The sequence below is a fragment of the Eretmochelys imbricata genome, chromosome 27 (assembly GCF_965152235.1).
Source record: "Eretmochelys imbricata isolate rEreImb1 chromosome 27, rEreImb1.hap1, whole genome shotgun sequence".
Classification (NCBI taxonomy): Eukaryota; Metazoa; Chordata; order Testudines; family Cheloniidae; genus Eretmochelys; species Eretmochelys imbricata.
In genome coordinates this window covers 11,370,345-11,397,809 of record NC_135598.1, presented here as the reverse complement: position 1 = coordinate 11,397,809, position 27,465 = coordinate 11,370,345, and the positions used below count along the sequence as shown (strand labels likewise).

The following is a 27,465-nucleotide window of genomic DNA, read 5'->3' as shown; positions in this document are numbered from 1 at the left end:
ATGCCTGAGCAACAAGACTGTAGTTGTCTACCCCGGTCTTTAGCTTTCACTGGGGTAGGCTAGCAGCTTGTTGCACTTAGCATGTGACTGACAGCCACTTATACTTCATGAAATTAATACAGAAAAAACCTGACTTGTTGGGAGTTTGAAAGTAAAGTTGAATGTCTTTCATTTTTTACAGTTGCATTAATCCTTTGACACCAGTACTACATTTAAGTTCTGGAACTTTGTCTTGAAAACAGATTTAATCAGAGCTATAATGAAAATTGGACAGTCTCCGCTCTAAAAATAAATAATGTTGGACTTATCTGTGTAGAATGTCAGTAAAATTATTTCTTATCATATTCCCTCTGTGATGTTTCATTCTTAACTGGGAAGTAGAATTGCTGTGTGGCTGAATTTCTATTGAGTTGACTCTGCAGCACTTTTCTTCTCCTTAAATAGACATGGCAACTTAATCAAACATATCTGAATTTACCTACCACTGTTTTATAAGTAAGAGTACTATATCTGAAAGAAATAAGAGGATGGGAAAGTCTTTTCCTCTATTTTTTTTTTTTTTCAGTTTCACATGTAGTCTGTTTCCTTATCTCAGTACAGTATCTCAGTACAGTAGACATTCTCTCTCTTAGCCAGGGATGGGGAAGGAACATGCATTTAAAATATAGTACATATAACTGTACACCTGCAAAAATTGTCAGTGACTGAGTCTTGGATAGGTATAATCCAGAAATTATTTTCACTTCCTTTTTCAAGAAAAAAATTACTAGATTTCAGGTTTTCAGTATCTGTTTACAACAGTATTCTTTCTCCCTCAGGTATCCAAACTCCTTTTCCATTACCTGTAAGGACATTAATACAAAAATTCCTGTGCAGCTGTGATTTGATGGAGGCCTTTTCCAGGATTTGGCTACTTCGTTGAACTGTGGCCTTCCATGCCACAGACAGCTTTCCCAATCTGGTCTTCCCTTGTCAGCTTCCTGTAACTGTTCCCTCTGTGGCTCTGTGCTCAAATCCAGCCTCATATGCAGCTTGTACAGCAATTTCTTTCGTACCATCTGCAGGTTTGCCCTCTCCATTTTGAGTTCTTGGAAGCACATCTCACCTAGCAAATGGTTGCTAGATAGGCCATTCTGCACTGGGTTCAGTTCAGTCCACAAGCTGTTCTAAGGCTAAAGGGGATACTTTCGTGTAACCAGTCTGCTGTGTGTTCTATTCCACTTCCTGAATTTGACTTCTCCATATTGTGGAATTCAGATACCAGCTCAGTAGACCTTTCTCTCTGATTTGCGGTTAACTGGGCCGTTAATAGGTTATAGTCTGTAATGCAGACTTTTTAGTTGAGTGAGTAGGAAGAGTTAAAATAAGTGAAACTAGAGAAATAAAGCATTTTATATCCAAATACTCTTTTCTTTCCAGGAATGGTGGACCCACCTCTGGCTGAATGAAGGCTTTGCCTCCTGGATTGAGTATCTCTGTGTAGACCACTGCTTCCCAGAATATGATATCTGGACTCAGTTTGTTTCTGCTGATTACACACGAGCTCAAGAGCTTGATGCCTTAGACAACAGTCATCCTATTGAAGTGAGCTGTAACTCTCTGCTACTGGCATTGTCTCTCTTTCAGTTCAACTAGGAATTCTTGGTAGAAACCTTCCACTGATAGGTAGAAAGGAGGGAAGTGTGCAGGCATTCACAATGCAAAGCAAAATCTCAAATTGCTTTTGCATCTAGTAGATTTTCTGTTAAAATAGGAAGGACTCTTCTAGTAAAAGTAGTACTTAAGGGAGATCTGAAAGCTCAAGCAATTGGTAATGGTTTAAAGACACTTTCATCTCTACTGACTTGAGCTGGCAAACTAGTGACCAAAACACATGGTTTTTCCTCTGACAACAGTGAAATGAGTTGTTGGGTCTCAGTCCAGTTCCTAGTCAATACTTGCCCACATTAGAAGCATCCACCACTAATTGGTACCTTTGAGCCTCAGCAGTGAGGGAAGGGTAGACCAGAGGGCTGTAACTTCCCTGTAATCCTTAGAGGTGGTCACTCCGGTTCAGAATTTGAGGCCCATTAACAGGACAATATGAGGAAACTCATGTTGCCGCTGCTTGTGCTGTACCTGTTCTGTGAACAAATAAGAATGTAAGTCTTCTGGGCTGTCAGTCTGGCACCTTAACCTAAAAATGCATAAAATGTCATTTAAAACTTTGAAAATTAGGCTGCTCATCTGCTTAGTATTTGTACAGGTGAGGTGGTAGCTGTTGGATCTATTCATATATATTTAGAGTCTAGCCTCCATTATATAAATGTGACAGGGATTTAATATGTTCAGTCAAGCTTTCAGATAATCAAGGAAATTCTTAATGTAATAGATATCGGGGGCATGATCCTGCTTTGCATAACAGGGAATTTTGGATACTTGTAGATGTACTGCTATCACCCACAGACAGGTACAGTGCTGGTACTCTTAGAAATTTACTTTTCTCATTGCCCCATCAGTAACCAGTTTTCATTATATTATTTTTTTACTTTGAGCTCAACCAAATTTAGTCAAGTCAAAGTGTGAGTGTTTGAGTGTAGATCATGGGCCACAAAGGACTGGGACAAGACCTTCAGACCTATTTATTAGGGGCTGGAACCTAAGCACAAGACTGTCAACCTATAAACAAATCCTAACACCGCCATCTCTGAACATATCTAGTTGAAGAGGCATATTAGGCAGGCTTAGTAAGAGATTCAGACATGGAGATAGGCTACATGAACCTCCTCTGTAGCTGAACTATTAAATAAGAATATTGTTTTAGCATTGGCTATTGAGACTTTTTTGTTCTGTTCATTGGAACTGGAGTTGCAGATAAGATGTTCTTATTCTAACTACACATTGTACTGTAAACCCCAGGTCAGCGTGGGCCACCCATCTGAAGTAGACGAAATATTTGATGCTATTTCTTATAGCAAAGGAGCATCTGTAATCCGAATGTTACATGACTACATTGGAGATGAGGTAAAAATGCACAATGCTATTGTACACAATTTAATTCAGATTGTTAGTAAAAACTCTTGTTGAACAGTTAAAAACAGATGTATGTTTGTCATTTCTGGTTGCTGAACGTTTATATTCCTGAACACTAATTTTCCCACTCAGTTTTGGGGAGCCATAACTACACTTCAAGAGGAAATGTAAACACCCTGAATAAATTCAAGGGGGAAGTAAGCTATTCGGACAATATAGAAACATGATTGTTTAAAAGTTCTAAATGCATTTGAAGCTTGAATGCCACCTACCAATAATGCTACAAAGCCATTTTGGTGCCTAATGTCACAACCTAGGAGAGTGGCAGATAAGTAAAACCGGTGCTAGGGATCCTTGACTGGTGTGTGGAAGTAAGTGCACTGCACTGGAAGGCAAGTAAGAACCTCCTTTCTGGTGCAATTACATGTTTAATTGTATGTTTCTAGGATTTTCGGAAAGGAATGCATTTGTACTTAACCAGGTTCCAGCAGAGGAATGCAGCTACAGGTAATCAGCAGTTATTCTTGTACTTTATCCAGGAAAGCTCAACTCTGGAGAATTAAATTGTCAGCGGTATCTTGGGTTTCTAAAATACCCAGTTTCCCTGCTGAGTTGACTGAGATGCAAGGAAGTCAATAGACTTGCACTTGAGGTCATGTAATGAGTCAGTAGCTCAGCCTGGATTAGAACCCAATATACTCTTGGCTTTCTCCCAATCCGTTTCTCTAACCTCCGGAGTACACAAGCACGATGATCAGAAAGAGCTGTTTTTACCTCAGTAAAGCTGCCTGTGTAGTAGTCTAATTCAGATTTTTTGCCCTTGAGGCTTTTTTCTAATGAGTGGTTGGTTTTTCAGAGTAAGTTGATAATTGGCCATTAAGGCTTCTGCAAATTTCCATTTGCAGAACTGATCACATGTGGGATTAAACGGATCAAATGAGGTTGTGTCCAGTGTATCTTGGCACTTATTTCACATGGCGATTTACCGTGTATCAAAGTTAAAATTCTGAAGTGGAATAAGGGGCTCTCTGTCATTTAGGTATAAGTGATCCAGATGTTCAGTAATGCTCCTGGGCATAATATGTGAAAGTATGTAGAGAAGAGAGCAGTTGTTTTTAAAGCCTGGTACAGTTCTGAATGTTTCATTACTTACTCCAAATCTTTTTATAACAATGCATTACAAATGATACTCTTTGGAATCCTAATGAAGAGGCTGATGTTTTCCATGGGAGGTTTAAACTGCTGCTTATTCTAACTGCGTGATCTCTGTTATAGTGTAACTTTACAAAAATGGAGCATAAAACCGCGGAGGGAGGCATCTTTAGCTTCTGATTAGGTATATTTGTGACGATAAGAATAAATAAAATGACACAAATTAGACTACTTGATGGTGCCAGTATAGTGGCCTTAATAGCTTTTTAATGTGTGTTTAGATTTACATTTTTGTGTGTGTGTTTGGGGTGGGGCGGGGGGGAGAATTTGGGAACCCTTAGACTGATGATTTTTCTTCTACAGAGGACCTTTGGGAGAGCCTGGAGAAAGCCAGTGGTAAACCTATAGCTGCTGTAATGAATACATGGACCAAACAAATGGGATTCCCACTCATTTATGTGGAAGCAGAGCAGGTAAATTGTGATGATAAAAACAGAACATCATTAGAGGTTTTGAAATTCCAGTTACACTAAATGTTCCTCTGCACTTCAGAACAAAACACTACCTTACTTAAGTATCCTGGATCACTTTTTAATAGTATCCAGTCATTTCAGAACTTTCTTCTGTTTGATCAGGAGGCAGTGCAGTGACTTGCTTTTGTTCAGTGACAAAATCTGCTCCTGAAGGGAGGGAGAATGCTGTTAGATTGAACATAAAAGTTGGGTGCTATCATACTGTTGCGGGAGGATTATTGTATATTCTTCATAATTTAAAATTAGACTGGACAAAGTATCTTAAGTAGAGGAGCTTCTATCCCTTTCCTTGGGGAATGCTATTCATAGGGGTATGGAGTTCATTCCCCTGATGCGTTCAGTTCATGTGCTTGGAGCTTAGACATTAAGTATCCTTTATGTTCTGAGTGTGCATCAAGTATACAGGAGAGAATACCTGGCATGACTCACTTCTCATTCCAGTTTAATTACAATGACTTTAGGAGATTGGCCCTATCAATCTTCCTTGTGTTAATGAATCAGCTGTGGATTAAGATGCATGGCCAGTCTTGCTAGTGGGCTACAATCCCTAGGATCCTCATAGTATATGACAAAGGTAGCTGCGATCCATTAGTAAGTCACTTTCTGAGTGAAATTCAAAGTAAATCCAGGGTGAATCCAGCAATCCTGTGGCTGAATGAATGATGTGAAGGGCTGTATTAGCTCAGGTTTCTCAGAGGAAACATATCATCCAGGTTTATAGACAGGGATGTAGACGCTTTACTGACATTACTCCAATTTACTTGAAATTGTCTGTGCCCTCTGGGATTAACAAGGAGAATTGGTTAATGCAGGTGCTAAAATTTGAGATTGGGAAAGAATTCCTGAAAGAGTTTAATGAACTGCCATGATAGACTTCCTGGTTCTGAAATGTTACAGCCAGAAGACTGATCTGCCCTCAATTGTTCTGAAGTCTTTTATGGTCTCCGGTGGCAAATTTTCAGTTTGCTGTTTTTCTCGGTGTCGTTCAGAGAGAGACTGTCACAGACACCTGCAGGAATGAGGAGCTGAGATATGTGGTGTTTGAAATTAAAATGTTGAAACACTGCATATAAATTGGTCTCTTGACCTCTAATTCTCTCTAGTTCATCATACCTAATATATATTAAGAGTGTTATAATGGGGCAGTAAAATTGGCAAATTATCCTCTGAGCAAGTGCATCATAAAAGTTAGATGCATCACACTGTTAGGAGAGGATTACTGTATATTCTTCGTAACTTAAAATTAGATTGGACCAAGTATCTTAAGTAGAGGGGCTTCTACCACTTTCCTTGGAAACTGTTCTCCAGTTTAATAACCTTGATTTCAGTAAGTGTCCCCCTTTTTAATGACCTCCCCTTACTTTTAGTTCATACCATCCTATACAGTGTCTTTCCATCACTGATGTTACACATTTCAAATACTTGTTGGATGATTCTCACCTCCCTGTCAGTAGTAGTTGCTTAGCCACTTAGAAACATTAGCTTATAAAAAGTGACTATCACCACTAATAATTTTTCCTTTTTCTCTTAAAATCTTCTGGTGCTGAGGCACTTATGACTTAATACAATATGCTAGGTCTCACTAGCACTTCATAGACCACGATCTTCTACTGTACTCTGATGTGATGAGCATAAGAATGGCCACTCTGGGTCAGGTCCATCTAGCCCAGTATTCTGTCTTCTGACAGTGGCCAGTGCCAGATGCTTCAGAGGGAATGAACAAAACAGGGCAAGTTCAAGTGATCCACTCCCATTGTCCAGTCCCATCTTCTAGCAGTTGGAGGTTTAAGGACACCCAGAGCGTGGATTGCATTGCTAACCATCTTGGCTAATAGCCATTGATGGAACTGTCCTCCAGTAAGTTGTCCAATTCTTTCTTTTTTGAACTCAGTTATACTTTTGGCCTTCACAGCATCCCTTGGCAATGAGTTCCATAGGTTGATTGTGCAGTGTGTGAAGTACTTCCTTTTGTTTTAAACCAGCTGCCTATTAATTTCATCAGGAGACGCCCCCAAGTTCTTGTGTTATGTGAAGGGGTAAATATCACTTCCCTATTCACTTTCTCCATGCCATTCATGATTTTATAGATGCCTCTACTAACGTTGACCAAAGTTGTATTTGCCTTTCTTGGTGCCATGTTGCATTGCAAACATGTAGCCAGCTTGTTCTTCAACCATTGTGGACCATAACATCTTGAGGAACATTTACTATGGGTGCTTCTGTCACCTCCTCTGCTTTAATTCTGATTATTGGAGCTTTAACCTACAGTACTTTTCAAGCCCTATACTTTCAGGATCAGAAGCACATTGAAATGGAAAAGGGTGGACTTTACTTTGGTTGGACACTGTTTCCTCCAGTGAGTAATTCTCCATTTTAAAGTGCTATGTATAGCCATTCCGTCACACTTTAAATCATCCCAGTCTTCTTTCTTCGTGCTTCCTACAAGCTTGAACCCAATTCTCCACTCTGAAGCAAAAGTGGCAAAGCAACTTTCAAAGAAAAATAAAGGATGAACGAATAACCTGTCTTGAGTCATCCCAGTGCTGAATGAGGATCCCTAAAAACTTGGCAAAGCTGGCTTGCATTAACTTGGGAAACGTGCTTCCTGACAAAGTTGCCTGACTCAGGCAGGCTTTGAGGACCAGCACTGTGTAGCTAATGTCCCCAAGCTCCAGTAGAGAAGTTCTCTCTCCAGTAGCTATGCTGATGGACCACTTCCTGCCTTAATTGAAGAGCCTTTGATTGCACTTCTGAGTGTATTTTTGTGAGCATTTAATCTCCAAGATTTGTGCTATATAATCAATTTGTCAACCCTTCAAACCATTGGAAGCCCCATTTCCCTTCAGACTGTGGCAAAGCTGTCTCTGCTTCTACTCTTCATTAGTATTTTTTTATTACCTCTCTATTCTAGGAGTTCACCTGTAAAATGTCATTGCATGTAAATGATACTTTTTCTTCCAAAGCCTTTGACCTTAGCCCAGCACTGCTGTAACATGCAATCTTCCGATGATATGAGTGCTCTTGTTCTTGTTAACTACAAGAAGCAGGAAATGACTTCCTGATTCTATCATTTTCAGATTAGTCCTTCCAGGCACCAAATACCTGTTTCACTTTTCTGACTTGGCAGTTATCACCACTGCTGTAGTTGGGATTCTCTTGCATCTGATTTTCCTAAAATGAACATTTTTTTCTTTGCCTATTTTTTTCCTTTTGTGTCTTGTTTTTACACTTGAATAGCTTTACAGAATCATACTATACCAGGGATGAAAATATATGGGCTTCTTCCTATCACCTGTTCGAATTTTTTTATCTATTGGTTTCTAGAATGTATTAGATAACAGTGCTTTTCTGCACTGAAGACACTTAACTGCCACGGTTACATTTTTTCAGCCTTGGAGTAGGTGAGCCTGTGAAGAACGACCCTATTGTACTTCCATTAGACTTTCAGCATTGGTATAGATTGAGGACGTGTTTGAATTTCAGCTGCTTTGATTCTAGTTCTCTGTGCCTGCAGTCATGGGACAGACTGGGGACTTCAGATGAGGAACTCATACCTTAGTGACAACTGGAGGCCACTCTTGATAATGGAGCTGAAATCTCCATTCATCATTTTGGGGAATAATAATCAAATTAGGGGTGTTTCCAGTAACAGGGGATTGGCACAAGGCTTACCACAGTTCAACATGTTCATCAATGCTCTGGAAGTAAATGTAAAATCACTGATGATAAAATTTGCAGCTAACCCAAAGATTAGCGGAATGATAACATATGACAATAGGACAGTGATACTGAGGGATACTGGATGGCTTGGTAAGCTGAGCATGTTCCAATAAAAATGCATTTTAATATAGCCAAATGCAGAATTATACTTCTAGGAACAAGGAATGCAAGGCATACCTATGGAATGGGGAACTGCATCCTGGAAAGCAGTGATTTAGAGATCATAACGGACAAGCTACTCAGTATGATCTCCCAGTGTGATGGCTGTGGCAAAAAGAGCTAACGCAATTCTTGGATGTATAAACAGGGAAGTAGTGAGTTAGGAGTAGGGAGGTGATTTTAGCTCTATACAACACTGGGAAGACCAATACAGGAATACTGCATGCAGTATTATCCTTTGGAACAAACTACCAAGGCGGAAGTAGCAGACTCTCAATCTCTTGGCGTCTTGATTTGTAGACTGGATGCCTTTTTAGAAGATATGCTTTAGCCACACACAAGTTATTGTGCTTAATATAGGGGTAATTGGGTAAAATTTACTGGCCTGTACTATGCAGAAGGTCAGACTAGATGATCTAGAAGTCCCTTCTGGCCTTAAACTCTGTGGATCTTTAAATGTGCTGGGATTCTGTTCTGAATCGAGTGACTGAAACCCTTGTATCCGTTTCCAGTTGTGTTGCTTGCTAGTTTAAAAAAAACAAAACAAACCCTCTGCCCCACGTGATTGAGCCATGGGAGCAGGGGAATTGGAAAAAACATTTTCCGGTTATTCTGTGTTTTCATGAGAATGTTCTTCCATCATGGAAGTTTTTGAAATCGATACTACTTTAGCATTTATTTTCCATTTTTAGCAAGAAGAGGACAAAGTTCTGAAGTTAGTCCAGAAGAAGTTCTGTGCCAGTGGACCATATAGCGGTAAGATGAAGGCTAATAGCAGGAGTCGAGCCGTGCATCATATTGTATGCCACGCCAGCACTTCCGTGAAACTCAACTCTTGCACTGTCTGATTGCACAGGCAGGTGCCCTTTTAGGATTTAGATTTTTTTTAAAATACTTGTTAAAACCCAAAGTTAAGCTAAGCCCTGGGTGCTCTTGCATTTTTAGAGTATGTCCTATGCTGCAAAGATAAACTCTGAGCCCAGGTCGATTGACTCGGCCTCACAGGGTGTGGGGTTAAAAATAACTGTAGACATTCGGGCTTGGGCTGAAGCCCAGGCTCTGAAACCTAGGGCAGGGAAGGGCTCAGAGTCCAAATGTTAACACTGCCATGTTTAGCCCCAAGCCTGAGCTCCACAAGCCTGAGTCAGTTGACCCAGGCTTTAAGACTCTACTCTGTGGGTTTTTCCTCAGCAGTGTAGACGTATCCTGAGTCTGCATGTCATTATCACATGTGTCAGGGAGAGACTTTCACCTGTAAAATGTTTCTATATTAGCATATTAAGATGTTTAAACCTTTGTTCAATATCCAATCTAGGGCCTTGACTGCCATCTTAGTCCTGGTCTACACGGGGGGGGGAATCGATCTAAGTTATGCAACTTCAACTACGTGAATAATGTAGCTGAAGTCGACGTACTTAGTTCGACTTACCACCCCGTCGACTCCGCCTGTGCCTCTTGCGGAGCTGGATACAGAAGTCGATGGGAGAGCGCTCGGGGATCGATTTATCGCATCTAGACTAGACACGATAAATCAATCCCGGCTGGATCGATCACTGCCTGCCGATCCAGCGGGTAGTGAAGACATACCCTCAAAGAGCTCATCTTGTGGGCCTCAGTAACTGAGTAAATTCTCCATGTATAAGAGCAAGCACAAGCTTGTCGTTTATAATTTAAGTAGATACAAATGCTGGTTAGCTACTGCATGTACAGAAATTAGAACGTTTTATTTCAGAAGTGATATATGGACTCCTGTTGTTAGATTCTAAAATCATCCTTTTCTCTCAGAGTGTTTGCCATTTTCCTGACTGTCAGAATAAGCTGACTTTAAACTGTAGTGTTGAATTGGCCACTGAAACCTGCTGGAACATTAGGCTGAACCTCTGTGTCGGGAAGTGTCTGCTACCTTCTTCCCTCAGGCTTCATTTTTTCTTTTCTCTTGTTTAGGGGAGGACTGCCCTCTGTGGATGGTCCCCATTAGTATTTGTACAAGTGATGACCCCAGCTGTGCCAAAATGCAAGTGCTGATGGACAAGCCAGAGCTGACTTTGGTTTTGAAAGATGTTAAACCAGGCCAGTGGGTGAAGGTGAGTTTGTTCAGAAGGGGACATACTCATGAGACTTAAATTGAACCTCATTGAGATGTTCCATTATGCTTCATTCAGGCCATTCATTTTCCTTTCCTACTCTTTTGTGTTGCAAGCCTGCTATGCTTCTGGTGGGTCTTGTTGGTGCCATTACCCTGCATTGGCTCTGCTCCATAGTGCTTGCTTGGGGGGGTCCTTTCCCTTTGAGGATTTGCTTCCAAGAGCGTTCTAGACAATGTAAACTCAAACCATTTAGAAGTCCAAGCTTGGAAAAGCTGACCGATGCCATTAAACTGTGGCAGCTTTTGAATTGAACTGTGGTGGCTTTTTGTGCATCCCCATAGCAACCACAGCTTAACTAAAGCCCATCCTGGCCAAAAATAGTCCTGTTTATCTTTCATGAGTGTGTAGAGTTTTTACTGGCTATTATCAGGCCAGTACAGATCTGCAAGTGAAAAATTCAGTGTTGAGGTCTTCTGTAGATAGTGATGCATGTATCAGAATCTAAATGTCAAAACTGAAAAACACTTGTTGGATAGCTGTCATATGAACTACTTAGGTTAAGGAATAATCATTCTTAAGGTAGAGAAGTACTTTGAAAAGTGACTCCATGAAATAACTTTATGGGCCAGTCTCTCAGTGATTACATATCAAATGGGCGCTGTCCCATTCTTAACCTTCAGCAACTAAACACCTTAATCAGGAAATCCAAATTCCATATGGTAACACTGGCATCGATTATCCCATCTCTCCCCCACGGGGCCTGGTTTGTGGCTCTTGGCATGGATGCCTACTTCCACATCGACATTCATCCGGCCCACCAGAAATTTCTCCATTTCCAGCTAGGACACCACCACTACCCATTCCAAGTCCTCCCTTTCGTCATAGCAACGGGTCCGTGAGTCTTCGTGAAAGTCTTTGCCGTCATAGCAGCACAAATACGCTGCCTTGGCTTATCGGTGTACTCCTACCTGGGCAACTGGCTCCTTGTTGCACTATCCCAAGAACTCACCTCCACCATCCTCACCCTTCGCACTCTCCTCACATCTCTAGGTATTTGCATCAACAAAGACAAGTCAGTGCTCCTATCTACACAGATGATTCACTTTGTTGGGGCATGGCTCAGCTCCATTGTGGCATGAGCATTCCTCCTGGTGGACCGCTACTCTGACAGCCATAATTGCAGACCTGCATTTCAAGCCGAACGCCGCAGTCTGCTGTTCTTGTTCGTTCTCTCTCTCTGTCTCTCCTTGGACATACCTCCGTCACACCACACACACATCTGCACATGCGTTTCCTCCACCTGTGGCTCCTCTCCATCTACAGACCCAACAAGGACTATTTGGAGGCCAGAATTATTCTGCAAACAGTTTTGGCCTCCCTCATGTGGTGGACCGATCCTTCCAAGGACATGGTCAGGACCCCATTCATCCTTCCCACCCTGCAGGCCACCATCACAACAGACACCTCCCTCGCAGGTTGGGGAGCCCATCTAGACCATCACAGTCCAGGAGGGTTGGAGGCCACAAGAGGTCAGAATGCACATAAATGCGCTGGAACTGAAGGCAGTCCATTTTGCGTGCCAGGAATTTCTTCCTCTCATCTGGTCTCGGCACATTCAATTGCTCTCCCAACAACATCGCAGTGGTCGTGTACATCAGCAGGCTGGGTGGCCACCTTCTGCACTGAGTCCATCCACTTTTGGAACTGGTGCATCAAACACCATGTGATGCTCCAAGCCGCATACCTCCCAGGCACCCAAGATTCCTTAGCCAACTCACTCAGAAGGACTCTCTACCTTGACCATGAGTGGGAGTTACACAAAATCCCACTAGGATACCTCTTCCACAAATGGGGCATCCCACGGGGACCTCTTTGCTAACCAAAAGCGGCCCCTTTATTGCTGCGTGGAGCCATAAGGGAGGATTCACAGGGCCACACTCTTTTCCCCTAGACGGGTGACCTGCGCTATGCCTTTTGCTCTCATTCCCCTCCTCCCACAAGTGTTATGCAAGATCCAGTGGGACCAAGCTACTGTAATACTTGTAGCCCTGTTGTGGCCACACCAGTTCTGGTTCCTGGACCTCCTCATACTCTCCAGGCACACGCCACTTTGCCTCCGCTCACTCCCGGATCTGTTCACACAAGCTTGGGGCCAGGTTCAGCACCCTAACCCGGGCACTTTTCACCTCATGACCTGGTATTTGGATGGGGCTCAAGGGGAGACAGGGCCTGCTCCACCACAGTGCGAGACATCCTTAACCAAAGCAGGAGGGCATCAACCAGGGCCAGCTACCAAGCTAACGTGGCAACAGTTCATCTTTTGGGCTCGCTGACATCAACACCCACTGAGTGTGATATTTATACCTATCGTCCTCGACTACCTTCTCAGTCGCAGAACGTCGGGCCTTTTTGATCGCAAAACGTCTCTCTCCGAGTCCATTTGGCAGCGCTCAGTGCCCCTCACTCTTCCCTTCCCCATGGACGGTGCCTCTGTGTTTACACATCCTATCACTATCCATTTCATGAAGAGTTTGCTCAATACCTTTCCGCCAGTACGCAAGCTTACACCCCTGTGGGACCTTAACCTCGTTCTCTCCACCCTCACAAAGCCACCTTTCGAGCTGCTGGCAGCATGCTCCCTGTCTGACCTCTCCATGAAGGTGATATTCTTGTTAGCCATCGCTTCTGCTAGACGGGTCAGTGAACTGGCAGCCATGATGGCAAACTGCCCTTATACCGTATTCTACAAGAATAAAATTTCCTTACAGAATAAAACTTCCTCGCAAAAGTAGGGTCAGAGTTCCACCTAAAGCCGTGCACCCACCTACCTGTGTTCTGCCCCGAACCACGCGCCTCCCATATGGAGAGGGTGCTGCACTCCCTCGACGTCTGTGCCTTGGCATTCTGTCTCCACAGGACTCACTCCTTTCACACATCTCCAAAACTATTGGTGGTCATTGCCAAGCCCTCTTCGCCCAATGAATCTCCAGATGGGTCTCCAGGTGCATCTTCGAATGCTACACACAATCCAACCTACCGCTGCCTGATGGAGTCACGGTACACTGTATGCAAGCACAAGCAGCCACGTCGGCCTGGCTCACAGATGTCTCGTGGCAAGACCTCTGTCATGCAGCAATCTGGTGCTCCGTACACACGTTCATGTTCCACTATGCCATCGCCCTAGCAGTGGCTGCAGATGCTGCTGTAGGCCATGCCATACTTTTGACTGAATGTTTTCACCTGCCTTCGCACTGCTCACTACTCGCCCCATATGGAATATGCATAGGGACTATCACTCAAAGAGGAGAGGAGGTTACTTACCTGTAATTGGAGGTTCTTCGAGATATGTGATCCCTATTTGTATTCCAATACCTGCCCTCCATCCCTTCTGCTGCTGACTGGAGTACTCAGCAGTAAGAGGGATCCTGGAGAGGCATTGATCCACATAACCTATTATACCCTCGGCTGCGAGCACAAGGGGATGCACGATGCATGTGTTGGTCAATGGACACTGCTAAGAAAACCTTCCAGACTCAGGCACATATGTGCATCCACATAGGGAATACATGTAGGGACCACATACCTCAAAGAACCTCCAGTTACAGGTAAGTAACATCCTCTTTTCCTGCTGGCAGTTCTGCAAGTTCACCCTGGAATCAGAGAATGAAGCTGAGTTCTTTCCTTCTCACCAGTAATAAGGGTGCATAACTTAAAAGACAATGAACTTGCACGTTTATCAGTGAGGGCAGGACTTGACCTGCGATATCTGTAATAGTGATGCCTGAGAAGGAAGGAACCCAACCCAAGGTGAACTTGTAAGGCTAGCAGGTAGGAAAAAACATAGTTGTGTTTGTAAAAAAAAAATCATTTGATATGGACTCAGTGAGAGACATCTGGAACCCTACAATGCCATTTCAGAGTCCCTTTTCAGACTAGAACTGCCCGGTGTTGCCTGATCTTTGGTCCTGTGGCGTTCAAGGGTGTTATACTTGTGGTGTGTTGGGACTTGACAGGTTTGACTCCTGCTTGCTTTAGTTGCATTACTATCTCCTTGAGAAGATTTTGAATTCCTCTTACTGGCTAGAGGAGAAACGCTTCATCCTTGGACTCCAACAGAGGGAATTCTGAGAGGTTTAAAGTGGGGAGTGTAGGGCCCTGGGTGGGATCCACGAAGATTAACCTTCAGATGTGCCTGTTGAGAATGGGAGGAGAGATGAGATCATATTGTTCAGAAATGTCACTTCCTCGCCCTTCTGAGAGAGAATCCCCCCATCCTTTGTTATGCTTCGCTAAATCAGCCCACTGCCCGGTGCAGTTACACCTGCAGAGGTATGAACTTACCTCTGTCCTGTTCGGATGATAAATTCAAAGCCTGGCTGAGCTCTTTTACATCTTAACACGGTTAAATCCGCCTAGATGTTTGAACACCCACCTTGAGTCATTGAAATGTAATATTATGTCAGCTGGCATGTAGTTTATCAAGTTTACTTACCACAAAGCACTTTTACACAGGACAGAGGAGTTTAGTTGTCTTTCTGCAGGAAATAGAAAGAGATCTGCAAACTTGATTTGGATGGTTTCCAAATATTGCACTGGCATTGCCAATATCAGAATTGAATGGAGCTGGCTGTGGGGTGACGTTAGATACGCATTTTTGTCCTTCCTCTGTACTTAGATGTGCGTGTGTCTACACTGCAGTCCCCTTCGCTGATTCCTCCAAGACCCAGAATGCTGCAGTCTGCCTTCAGACATAGACAGAGGCATGTCCCTGTCACTCCATCCTCAAACAGCTCCACAGACACTGTTCGCTTTAGGCTTCCATTCAAAATTGCCCTCCTTGTTATAACTCTCCATGGAGTTGATCCAGTCTTACCTCATGGAGCTAGTTTCTCTCTGCTCTCTTCCCCACTAATTTAAATACTTATTAGCCTCTGTCTCCCCCACATAAACTTACCACTGATGGTGCACGAACTTTCACCTCTACAGCTCCTACCATTCTGGATATCTCTGCTTCTGCACATCTTATTTCAGATCTGTTCTCCCTTGTTCATACCTCTTAATTTCTTTTTCCCTCTGTGCTGTGCAAAATAGTTATGATTTTTAAATGACAGTGTGGCTGATTCTGCTGCATATACAGACAAGGACCATTTGAAAACTGTTTCCATATATTCCAGAAGAACAACAGTTGGCTTAATTATTCAGTGCTGGTAATGTTGGTTTTATTTTGGTGTATTTCAGTTAAACCTGGGAACAGTCGGGTTTTACCGTACTCAGTACAGCCCTGACCTGCTGGAGAGTTTAATACCAGCGATCCAAGACCTCTCCCTACCCCCTGTGGACAGGCTTGGGCTGCAGAATGATCTCTTCTCTCTGGTGAGCAACTCTCTTCCTGTTCTGTGTTGTCCGCTTTGTAGATGATTAATAACGAGAACTACAGTTACTGTAACTATCAGTGTCTGAAGAGCCGGGCTCTGTTCCTGGAGTCAAAGCACCTTTGGGATTACTGCATACAGAGGATTATTAATGATCTTTGCAAGTTAGAACTTGTACTATAAATTTAAATCCTGTGGCACCAACCTGAGCCTGCAACTTTGTTTTGCCATTTCCCACAAGGGTGTTTCACACTGTGTTTTTTATAAACAAATAGTATCTGAAAACTTTCCTTGCTTCTCTCACCTGAGTCAGGACTATTTCCTGATCCCTAAAAGGGTTTTGAGTAAAGGGCTTGTTGGGGAAGCTTGTCAACTGTCTTCCCTCTGGGGACAGAACCCATTTTTATGTTCCACGTACTATACACGTATTTTTGAAACTGCATAGGGAATTGAGCGTTAAATATGAAACAGTTGACCCCCTTCTCCATTCCTGAAATGGGCTGGAGAAGGTCCTCCTTTGTTGAAAGAAATGACCGGTGGTTTGGGATTCCGTGTCCAAGCACAGATTTCCATTAAAGCAAGATGTACCAGCTTTGCATATCCCCTTTACAAGATACAAATGCCCGATGGGGTGGGCTCTTGGAGCAGTTAGCTGAAGTCATACTTTCTTATATTGCCAGTCAGCAATCAGCTGAGGGATTTAAACACAATTTTGAGACTACATTGACGTCCTTTAATGACAGGTTTCAGAGTCGCAGCCGTGTTGGTCTGTATCCGCAAAAAGAAAAGGAGGACTTGTGGCACCTTAAAGACTAACACATTTATTTGAGCATAAGCTTTCGTGAGCTACAGCTCACTTTTCCGCTGAATGCATCCGATGAAGTGAGCTGTAGCTCACGGAAGCTTATGCTCAGATAAATGTGTTAGTCTCTAAGGTGCCACAAGTCCTCCTTTTCATTGACTTCCTGCAACTTTAGAGATAGAAATAGTCCTAAGCTTGTAAAGAATGCCACGGTTTAGCTGTTACTGGTTTTTAAGGGGAAGCTGTCAATAGTTTTGGCCTGTAGTTTAGGTATTGGATACTGCTAGGAACAAAAATATTTTCATGACGCCTTTTTAAGAACAGTTATTTAATTCTTTTCTCATAGTGGAGGGAACAACAATTTTGTGCTAGCGCCCAAGAATTGGGAAATGAAACTGACTTCCCTAGTTTCACTGTCCCCGCTGAACGAATGGTAACAAGTAAAATGTAGATGTTTAATCTGAAGGGAGGTTTCAGTGGGCACAGAATCTGACTGGGATTAAGGAAGGTCTTGGGCTTGGGGGAGGGGGTTTCTGTTGTCAGCCCTAACACAAACATACTGTGACTTTGAGAAAGTTGCTTAAGCTCTGGCCTTGGTTTTCCCATTATTATCTTTAGCCTTCTTCTTATAAAGTGCTTTGTCTGCTGTTCAAATGCACTCTGGGTGCTGTGTCTTATTAATAAGAAGGCAGGTGAGAAACTCTCAGTAGACCCATCTTGGCACCATCTTTCTCCATACACAAGTGCAGCTCACATTCAGACCCTGTAGACTGCAAAGAGGAAAGAATGTTAAATAACTATCTGGTGAACTACTGACTGTTTCAGTTCTGTTTGGAGATGAGTTTAATTTGTCTCTTTTCCTCTCCCAGGCCCGAGCTGGAATCATTAGCACTGTAGATGTTCTAAAAGTCATGGAGGCTTTTGTGAATGAGCCCAATTATACAGTGTGGAGCGACCTGAGCTGTAACCTGGGGATTCTCTCAACTCTCTTGTCCCACACAGACTTCTATGAGGAAATCCAGGTGTTTGTGAAAGATGTCTTTTCACCCATAGGGGAGAGGCTGGGATGGGACCCCAAACCTGGAGAGGGTAGGAGATTTCTTTATGCTATGGAATTTAATAGTGGTTTTGAAATACTGCTTTGTGATGAATAGGTTAAAAGTTTTGGGGGGTGGGGCATTGCTGCTGGTGTGTTTAGAAAAATGTTCCTCATGTTTTCCTGCTGCAGTTAAAGCCAGCTGACATGGTAAAATCCATCTCAGCAGGTTTCTCTGCAGCTTGAGAGGTCTCTTATCCTAGCTCTGAGTCTGACAGTGCAAAGATTGCACGGTTAATGAAAAACTTTACGCATGCACAACTTGTCTTGGACTAATCTGAGTCATGTTGTAGCAAAGCATTGACAGGCTCAAATGGACGTTATACCTAATTTCTGTAGGCCAGATTACAGCTCTAACTATCTGTGTCTAGCCTGCAAAATCCCCTTTTCGTGAACCTCTACTCAAAAGTCAATGCATTGTCCAGTGGAGCCAGGGGTGTGGAAAAGATCTAGCTTTTTCATACAGCTTACAAGGATGTGGGAGAGAAAATGATTGTGCATTTATAGCCTATCCTAATGGCTGTAGGTCATGAATGGAGCTGCTTAAATATTGTCCCAAATTAATTTTTCTCTCTTCCCTACCCTTGTTTATCAGGTCATCTGGATGCACTTCTGAGGGGCCTGGTTTTGGGAAAACTAGGAAAAGCTGGGCATAAGGCAACATTAGAAGAAGCGCGACGTCGGTTTAAGGACCACGTAGAAGGAAAACACATCCTGTCAGCTGACCTGAGAAGTCCTGTAGGTTACTGTGAACTCTGCTTCCTAATGGAGCCAAACCCATTTTCACTCTGCCCCTTGTTGTGTACCAAACTGTCGTATTTACAGTGACCAGAATTAGTATGAGTCCCATACTGCAGCACTGCCGTCCTAGGTTTTTGTCCCTGAATTAGGTTTGTACTGAGCAGATCTTGCCTTTTTTGAATTTTGCTTCTAGCAAGTTTGCAATGCTCTTCATTGCTTTGGAACTTATTAGTGAACTGATCCCCATCCCCTTTGGCAAGCCAGCAGAAATCAGTGCCACACAAGTAAAGTTGGTTGGTAAATGCATTTCTTCTGTGCCCTATATTGAATTGCGGCTGGCTCCTAGTCAGTAATTCAGTTTAATCCTTAAATTGCTGGCTTTCTCCAGGCAGCTGACTGAATGCTTATAGGTGTTTAGTCTCATGAGGACTAAAATGCTTTATTTAACTGAAATAATTGGGCTTAACATAGGAGTATTTGGATAAAATTCAGTGGCCTGTGATATATAGGAGGTGAGGCCAGATGATCCAATGGTCCCATCTGGCGTTAAACTTTATTAATCTTTGTATATATGTCTGTCACCAGTGAGTTACTGTAGTTTAATAAAACATTTAATCTTTCACTAGTATGCTATTTAGCATGTCCACAAAAATCCTAATTATCTCTATCACCAGATCAGCGGTTAAAAATGACATTGGTCTGAAATCTGGGACTTGCTTCATTCAGTCAGTCCTGGACCAGTACCAAATAGCATTGACTAGATCAAAGGATTGGTAACAGTTTTAAGATCAGATATCTTGTGAATTACCAGAACCAGGAATGGTTTGTGCCGTACCCCACTAGAAATCACTTCACTGTCATTGCTTTCTTGCAACTGCCTCCTGGCACCATTGTCCCATGTTTAATTTCCAACATGATTTTAGCAGCCAAAATCTCTCTCTCCCTTTTACAGTTAGATTTAAGCATGATAGTTTTTTTTAAAGTATTGATTTCTAGCTTTGAGGTTTCCTGAAGTGTGACTTGAAACAGGAGGGCAAGGAGCAAGACAGATCTTTAAAGTCCACTATCTTGTGACTTACTGGGGCTGGTCCAATACTAATATTTTCAGGACCAGTAAACTTTTCCAAGATCTGGTCCCAGACCACTGGTGAGAGAAATTTATTATTGCAGATCACTTACATTGTTAGAGAACTCCTATGGGTACTCTTATGTACAATGTCTTACCTATAGCCCATTCATCCATTTTGCCATCTTTTCCTCTGTCTTTCCATTTCTAAAAGCCTGCTTTTCAAGGAGCGTTCCTTGTTTGTGTTCTCTCTTAGGTATATGTAACGGTTTTGAAGCATGGAGATGGTGCTACTTTAGACACTATGCTAAAGGTGAGTGCGTTCTTGTTGCTTTGTGTTCCTGTCACCTCAAGATCTGTCCTTTTATCCGGGCAGGAACTAAATATTCTTCCTCATGAACTGATCTGTGAGACAGTTGGTCTGAAGCTAGTGTCGCTCCCATCTTTAGCAGGCGATGTGGAAGCTAGTTTGCCACAGTACTGTTTGGTTACAGATAGTGTTAAGGTGCCATCTAGTGGGCTTCTACACCTGTTTTCTTAAAACAATGTACCACTGCTCAAAGGAGTGGTGCCTGCTTGACCCTACGTAAACAAAGTGGTGAGTAGTCCAGTGCAGGTTACCAGTTGGCTACGTTCCCCATTGCTGGGCTGATAATGTGGAAGAGCTCTGGGAGTATGTATAGCCGTGTGGTACCACATGTCCACTTCATAATCTCCAACACTTGAATGCCAGCCATACAGCTCCAGTATATTGTGAAGGATTTTCTGTACAGGGTAAGAATCCACGTAACGATTGCTCCTAATCTGTGCTGTGTTTAACACTGCTTACTCTTGTTCCCTGAAGCTACACAAACAAGCAGAGATGCAGGAGGAGAAGAACCGAATTGAGCGAGTTCTCGGAGCCATCTCTCAACCTGAACTGATCCAAAAAGTTCTGACCTTTGCACTTTCAGTAAGTTATCAGAGGGGCTGGTACTTGTCTACCTCATGGGAACAGGGTTGTTATTGAGCACCCTGAGGTAGTAGGATGGAAGGCTCTAGGGTAGGGGTGAAGTATCAGAACTGCTTTTGAAAAGGACCCACCAAACTTTGGCCTTGTTGCCAAATCTTCTAGAGTTGTTCTGTATCCCATGATTAACGTGGCATAGACTTCTCAAGGCCCTGGGGTCAGGCCCAAGAGGGGTATTGAGGGGGAGTGTGAAGGGGTGTCACCTGTCTTTGAATTTTAATGTTCAGCCCTAGACTGAGGATCTCTGCCCTCAGTCCCCAGGGTTAGTCATTCTCCTGTTTAACTAGCAGCAGCTCTTCCTCATGGACTAGCTTGTTGCTCTCTACCTTAAAAAGCCAACGGGTGAACAGCCTGGGAGAACAGAAGCTGATCGATGCTGCCTACAAGCGCAACCTCTGAAAAGTGCCGTGGGAAATAAAGTAAATGGTCTATTTCCGAGGACGCTGGCCTGAATGTTTGCTTCCTCCTTGTTTGCAGGAAGAGGTACGTCCCCAGGATACCGTGTCTGTTATCGGTGGAGTGGCTGGAAGCAGCAAGCAGGGGAGAAGAGCTGCCTGGAAATTTGTAAAGGACAATTGGGAGGAACTTTATAATCGCTATCAGGGTGGATTCTTAATATCCAGACTAATAAAGGTAGGTGCAGTTGCCTGGAAACTTTGGGCATGTCATTAATTACTTTTAGACAGTTCTAATTAAAATGGTTCTCCTTAAAACATAAATATTCTTATCCCTTTTCAGCTATCGGTGGATGGATTTGCAATTGATAAAATGGCTGCAGAAGTTAAGGTAAGACTCATCTTGCTTTAATCTTGTCCTCTAAAATAACAAAAGAGTGACTAGCTTTCTTTGACAGGCACAAGAGTTGGGGAGCCAGAAACGCCTGATTTCAAATCCCAGCTTTTTCTGTTGACTCTGGCTGTGATTTTGGCCAGGGCACTTAACCTCTGTGTCTCAGGCCTTGTCAACATGAGAAAGTTCCACTGGTTTCAATAAATTGGTTTTTAACCTGATTTAGTTGAACCAGTGCAAACCCCTGTGTGGACGCTTACTTTGGTTTTGCTTAATCTGATGCCTATTCGATTCAAAGTAAACTGCAATAAACCCGGTTTGAACTAGAATAAGTGTCCACATAGCTTTTTGCACTGGTTTAACTGAACTGATTTAAAATCATCCCGTTAGGTAAACTTGTGCAACTTTTGTTATCTGGACTAGCCCTGTTTCCACCATTTGTAAATTGGAATTAAAACCTCCATATGTCAGAAGTGGTGGGGTGGTTAACTGTCTAATGTTCATTGTTTTATGATGTAAAGTGCTATGTAAACTGTAAAGCGAATTGATATAGAGAGGCTTTAGTACCACTATAATTAAGGTGGAGACTAGCTTACTGTTTAACAGCTGATTTTTCCAACTGCTCTAAAATTCACATATTTGGATTGTCTTGAAAATTCCTGTACCTCATGGGGATCCAGGATAGATTAGTGGTCTAAATTTGAGGTCATTTGGCCTAGGGGTTCCCAAGATATGGTCCTCTTAAAATAATCATGACATCAAAATGTTGTAACTTTTTTGTGTGTGTACCTGGGGCTCAAACTGATCTTACTCGCTCAGGATTGATCTCAACTAATGTCTGGCTCCCACTTCCTCTCTGGAAAAGCAATGTTAAAAAAGTTAGAGTAAAAGCTGAACACCAGTGTGGCTAGAGCCAGGATGAGGAGCCAGAGAGTCATTTGCCGGTGTACAGCTACACTGGGGCTCTGTTGCAAGCCGGAGCGTTTGCAGACGGTCTGATGTCAGAGTATGTGGCTGGCTCAATGCGACAAGCTTTGGCCACTGAATCTGAGTGGCACCCATATATTGAGAGTTCAAGGCCTGTCCTTGGCAGCTTTCTGCAAATGTGTTGTGTACATTATTTTCTCTTTGCCTGCAGAGGCTCCTTCTGGAAATAAATATCCGATGTTAAAAATTTGTCACATGGCCCTTTTTAAAACTCGTGTTGTCGTAGCCCTGTTGGTCCCAGGGTATTGGAGAGACAAGATGAGGGAGGTAATATCTTCTGTTGGTTCAGTAAAAGATATTACCGCACCCACATTTCCTCCTTCATTAGAACAGTTGTAGCAAACCTCAAAGGATATTTTTCTCCCACAAATGCTATAGAAAAATCTAACCGTGCACAAACTGCAGAAAACAATTAAAAATGATACTCTGACCCAAAAGACAGTTTTTGTATACCTTTTTCATCCCTGTTAAAATGGAAATCCCTAATGCAACCGTAACAGGTGGTGCTGTTGCTCCATCATAATTGGTAGATTCTCCATTTCTTGATGTCTTCAGATCAAGGCTGGTTGCCTTTCTGGAAGAGATACTTAAGCCAAACACAAGCTGTTGGGCTCAATATAGGGGTAACAGGGTGAAATGTAATGGCCTGTGTTATACAGGAGGTCAGACTAGATGATCTAATGGGCTCTTTGGACCTTAAATTCTACGAATCTTTAAATAATATAGCTGTCACACAGGGCCTGGAGTAGTGTTTAGTTTGGCAAGTTGGGGTCATTTGGTCAAGGGTTTTCTCAGATACAACCCCCCCATAAGAAGATGGTTTTAACATTCAGATTGTTCCAGAAGCGTAGTAAGATTGTCTCAAAAATTGGTGCGTTGGAGCGGGGCTGGGTTTGACTTCGGAAGATAGAGGGGAAGAACACTCAGTGAGATGAATGAGCCACATCACACCTCTGCAATCCTCCTGTGCTGCAGGGGATTGTGCAGAACCTCTGTCCCCTACACAAAAGTCAGCCACTTGTCCAGAGAAGTGAACGGAGTACTTTGTAATGCCGTTTCCTTCATTATTGATACTATTACCTTGTTCACTAATGTGCTAATTCTCAGTGGCTCTCCTAGTCAATAGTATGAGTTAGTGAGGTTCTGCTATCGTGGGGAAGAGCTAGTATGCAGATAAATTTAATGATTATTCATCCTTATTCTGACAGCATCCTCTGCTCTGCTCCTGTAGTCAGTTAATTCTAAAATGCTAAGTGACAGTCTTTAATGGAGTGCTCTCTGGCTGGAATTATTTCCATGTGGTCAACTTCCATTCTTCTGGGGGAGTGGAGAGAAGGGCAGGCCTCCGTGCTCTCAGCAGTGCCCCTTCTCCTCTGGGGCCAGAGGCCCATTTAAAAGCAGCATGTTAAACAAAACAAAAAAAATCTGACCGTTAACCAAGTTATTAGTAATCCTAAAGGGCCTTGGGCTTAATTTGGTGTCTTCCAAGTAGCCTCATGATAGTCACACCTTGGATTTGTTTCTCATTTGCTGCCCTTCCATGATAAGATGCATGCTGGATCTGTCTTTGTTTAAGCTCAGTTTGCTGTCACTGCTAGTCAGTACATAGTGGTAGAAGGCTCTGTCTGAACCAGTTTGCAAAGATAATGCTGTGGATTTTCCCTACCAGAGCAGACATTTTGCTGTTCCCCTGCAGTACCTGTGGTTACACAAGTAGCTCTAGCAAACTAAGAGCCCCATCCTGTGACCTTTACTCACCCAGCTAAGCTCATTGACATAATTGTCTCTTCTCGCATGAGTAAGGGCTCCCAGGAGCTAGATATTGTGTAATCATATTTTGTAGAAAGACTTTCTACCCAACTGGTGAATTTGACCATTTAAAAAAACATTATTTTTGTCTATGGGTGTTACCCCTTTATGGATGATGATGTGTGTTTTATTCAGGCCTTCTTTGAGACTCACCCTGCTCCATCAGCAGAACGCACTGTCCAGCAGTGCTGTGAAAATATCTTGCTGAATGCAGCTTGGCTGAATCGGGACGCCGAGAGCATCCACCAATATCTTCTGCAGCGCAAGGCCCCGCCAGCCATGGTGTGAATCTGTGCGTGCGGCTGCTGCAATCCTACTGCCTCGTCAGGGGGAGAGGGAGGAGCTACCCAACAGCTGATTCATATGCCAAGAATTTGGAGTCTTTTCTCAAAGCGATGGGGATTGGACAATGAATGTAGTTAACTGGTTCCTGCTCACACTCCAGAATTAAATTCTATTAAAAAAAATTATCAGCAATTCAGCAAAAAAAAAAGTCTGTAAATATGATAGTAATAAAATAGAGCATAACAAAACTGTGAAACTTCCTCAAGCCTTGTCAGTGGTTAAAATATTTAACACCCCCTTCCTACACTCTTATTGACAGATGTTCTGTTTTTTTACATCCCTTAAAAAGGAAACCAGAGGCTCTGGGTCAGTGGAATTTTGTGATAAGTCTGGGGCAGGAATGGGTTAACACCTCTGTGTAAGACAGAGACCTACAAGACACTGTAGTGCACGTTGTGTGGAACAGTTCACTATGAAAGGCAGGTAGCTGGTATAACAGTCTGAATCTGTGCATAAATTCCACCTGTGTGGTTTTGGGGAGATTATTTTCCTGCAACCTCCAATCAAATCCAAGGATAGTAGGTCCCCCTCCCCGCATCCCTTCTGTGTCGCCTCTTGGCAAAAAGAAAAATATTCTGTTGCTCTTTGGTTTTTCTCCATGGTTCCACTCGCTGATGTCCTTCTTAGAGATAAAGGAATTGTTAAAGAAACCTCTTTCACAGCCACATTAAATAAGAGATCAGTTGAGGCAATATTTTTCCCCTTATTAAATGCACCCTCAAATTGCATGTGAATGAGGAGCTAGAGTAGCGTGTGACTGGTTCCCCTCAGCCGCTGTTCAGGGGCGGCACCGTTACTTGTTTAAAAGATCTGGCTTGTCCAACCTCCTCACAGCCGTAGCCACATTTGCTTTTAGTTTTGTTCCTTTGCTGTGATGTCGATGGTCATTTGATTCCGAAGCCTTAAATTAGTGATAACTGGTGTGACTTAGATGAAGTCTAAGCTGTGTGCCATCATTGACTTCACAAAACAGCATGGTCTACTAAGCAGACAACACCATTTAATCAATGAACGTTTGAGTTCCCACGGTTTTTTCTTTTAACAGGAATTCATATTTGGTGTGGCTTAACTGTGTTTCAGAAGGTCATCAGACTAACTGTCCGACTGCTTCCCTGAAATTTTTTGTGCTATTGTTTTAAAAAAAAAAAAAAAAATTAAAACAGTTGGCGTTAATAAAAATGTCAATGTGAAATCCATGCCCTGCTTTTTGTGTTCTGTTCGCGGTCTGAGGAGGCGCTGCTTCAGATTAATCGTCGCAGCTTGGAAAGCTTCTTGCGTTTCCATAGAACGCTGTTGGTCATTTGTCTACTGTGGCTTTTAACTTCCCGAAGGAGCACTTGTCCCCAGCCTCTTTTCCCCTCCTGCAGTCATTCATAGGGTACCGGACGAGGTAACCATATGGAGATCAGAAGACCTGTATATCTTGTATAGCATTTTGCATGCAGCCTATTTCCCAAACACGACAGAACTAATAGCCGAGGGACAGAATTTACGAAGGGTGGACAAGGGAGGAGAGATTCCAAATCTCAGCTGAAAACACGAGGTGAAGAGTCAGGGTGATAAAGATGCAGGAAGACTTTTAAAGTGGCAGGAGCTGCAGAGGAGCATGTGCACAAGCAGAGATGAGATTATCTAGCGGTACAGAGAAAGGGGAATAAAATAGAAACTAGTGGTATAAAGACTGCGGGCACAAGGCATCATGGGCTTTAAAAGCCAAGGAGGGAACTGGGAGCTGAATCCTGAAATGGAAAGGGAAGCAGTAAAGGAGTCTGAGTTGGGTTAATGTGGCCATGCTTAATGTGTGTGTGAGAGGGGCGGGGAGGAACATTTTGCATAAGCTATAGGCAGGTAAGCTAGGACTCAAAGCTACAGAAGGATGCTCAAGGCATGGATCACTTGAGCAAAGATTCTGAGTCACAGCGGTGAAGTACATGGGTAACAGGCAGCTTTATAGCTATGGCAGATAATGGTTGGTCTGAAAAACACCAGCATCCCTAGAGAGTGTAGCTACATGGTCAGAAATGTGATTGAAATGTGATTAAAATAGGCAGTTGGTCTGCTCCCTACGTGTTCTGAGTCATATCGACTTCATTTACTGACCGAAACCGTTTTTTCCTTGCTGTCAGGGCTGCAGTGCCAATGTAACTGCAGAAGAGCAAGCTGGTTTCTCTTCTGCCTCTTGTGCGCTGACCAAATAACCTGCGAAGTTCTCCTTCCAGTGTGATTGGTGATGTATGAAGAGAACAGAGTGCTGTCTGGTTTTTTGACACCAGATGCAGCTGCTAAGTTAAGACCGTCTCATTTTGACTTGTAAACGAAGCATATTTGATTTGCAAGTTATTGAGGTAGAACAACAAAAATAACAACTATGAGCTGTAGCTCACAGAAGCTTATGCTCAAATAAATTGGTTAGTCTCTAAGGTGACACAAGTCCTCCTTTTCTTTTTGCGAATACAGACTAACACGGCTGCGACTCTGAAATTTGTGGTCACTGTTCAGTTGGCTGACTAACAAATTGAAAGCTTGGGTCTTCTGGATCCAGGAGAGTTGATCTAGGTTGGGTCCCGGATGAAAATAAATCTCATTTCTTTTGTCCACATCAATGCAATCATCCTGCAACTTGGTACAAACTAGTACCCTGTCTAAAGAGATCCAGGACAGGAGTAGCAGGAGTTGCTGCCGATCAGGACTGAGCTGCCTTGGTGGAGCTTGGCCTGAGGCTTCGGTGATGAACAACAGGAATTTTGCAGGTTAGGAGTAAGGTGTATTTTGCAATGGTGTGTGCA

General features: G+C 42.9%; 1 protein-coding gene across 1 annotated transcript in view; it reads left to right on the top strand.

Moving 5' to 3' along the window:
• Nucleotides 1-24,875, top strand: part of NPEPPS (aminopeptidase puromycin sensitive) — a 61,589-nt gene extending 36,714 nt beyond the window's left edge. The window contains exons 10-23 of the mRNA XM_077806047.1: nt 1,420-1,584; nt 2,899-3,003; nt 3,459-3,519; nt 4,528-4,637; nt 9,269-9,332; nt 10,521-10,660; nt 15,902-16,036; nt 17,707-17,926; nt 18,529-18,671; nt 19,997-20,053; nt 20,585-20,692; nt 21,227-21,382; nt 21,488-21,535; nt 24,470-24,875. Of these exons, the coding sequence (XP_077662173.1) occupies nt 1,420-1,584; nt 2,899-3,003; nt 3,459-3,519; nt 4,528-4,637; nt 9,269-9,332; nt 10,521-10,660; nt 15,902-16,036; nt 17,707-17,926; nt 18,529-18,671; nt 19,997-20,053; nt 20,585-20,692; nt 21,227-21,382; nt 21,488-21,535; nt 24,470-24,622 (1,665 nt within the window). The 3' untranslated portion in view covers nt 24,623-24,875. The remainder of the gene's footprint in view (nt 1-1,419; nt 1,585-2,898; nt 3,004-3,458; nt 3,520-4,527; nt 4,638-9,268; nt 9,333-10,520; nt 10,661-15,901; nt 16,037-17,706; nt 17,927-18,528; nt 18,672-19,996; nt 20,054-20,584; nt 20,693-21,226; nt 21,383-21,487; nt 21,536-24,469) is intronic.
• Nucleotides 24,876-27,465: the final 2,590 nt, after the last annotated feature.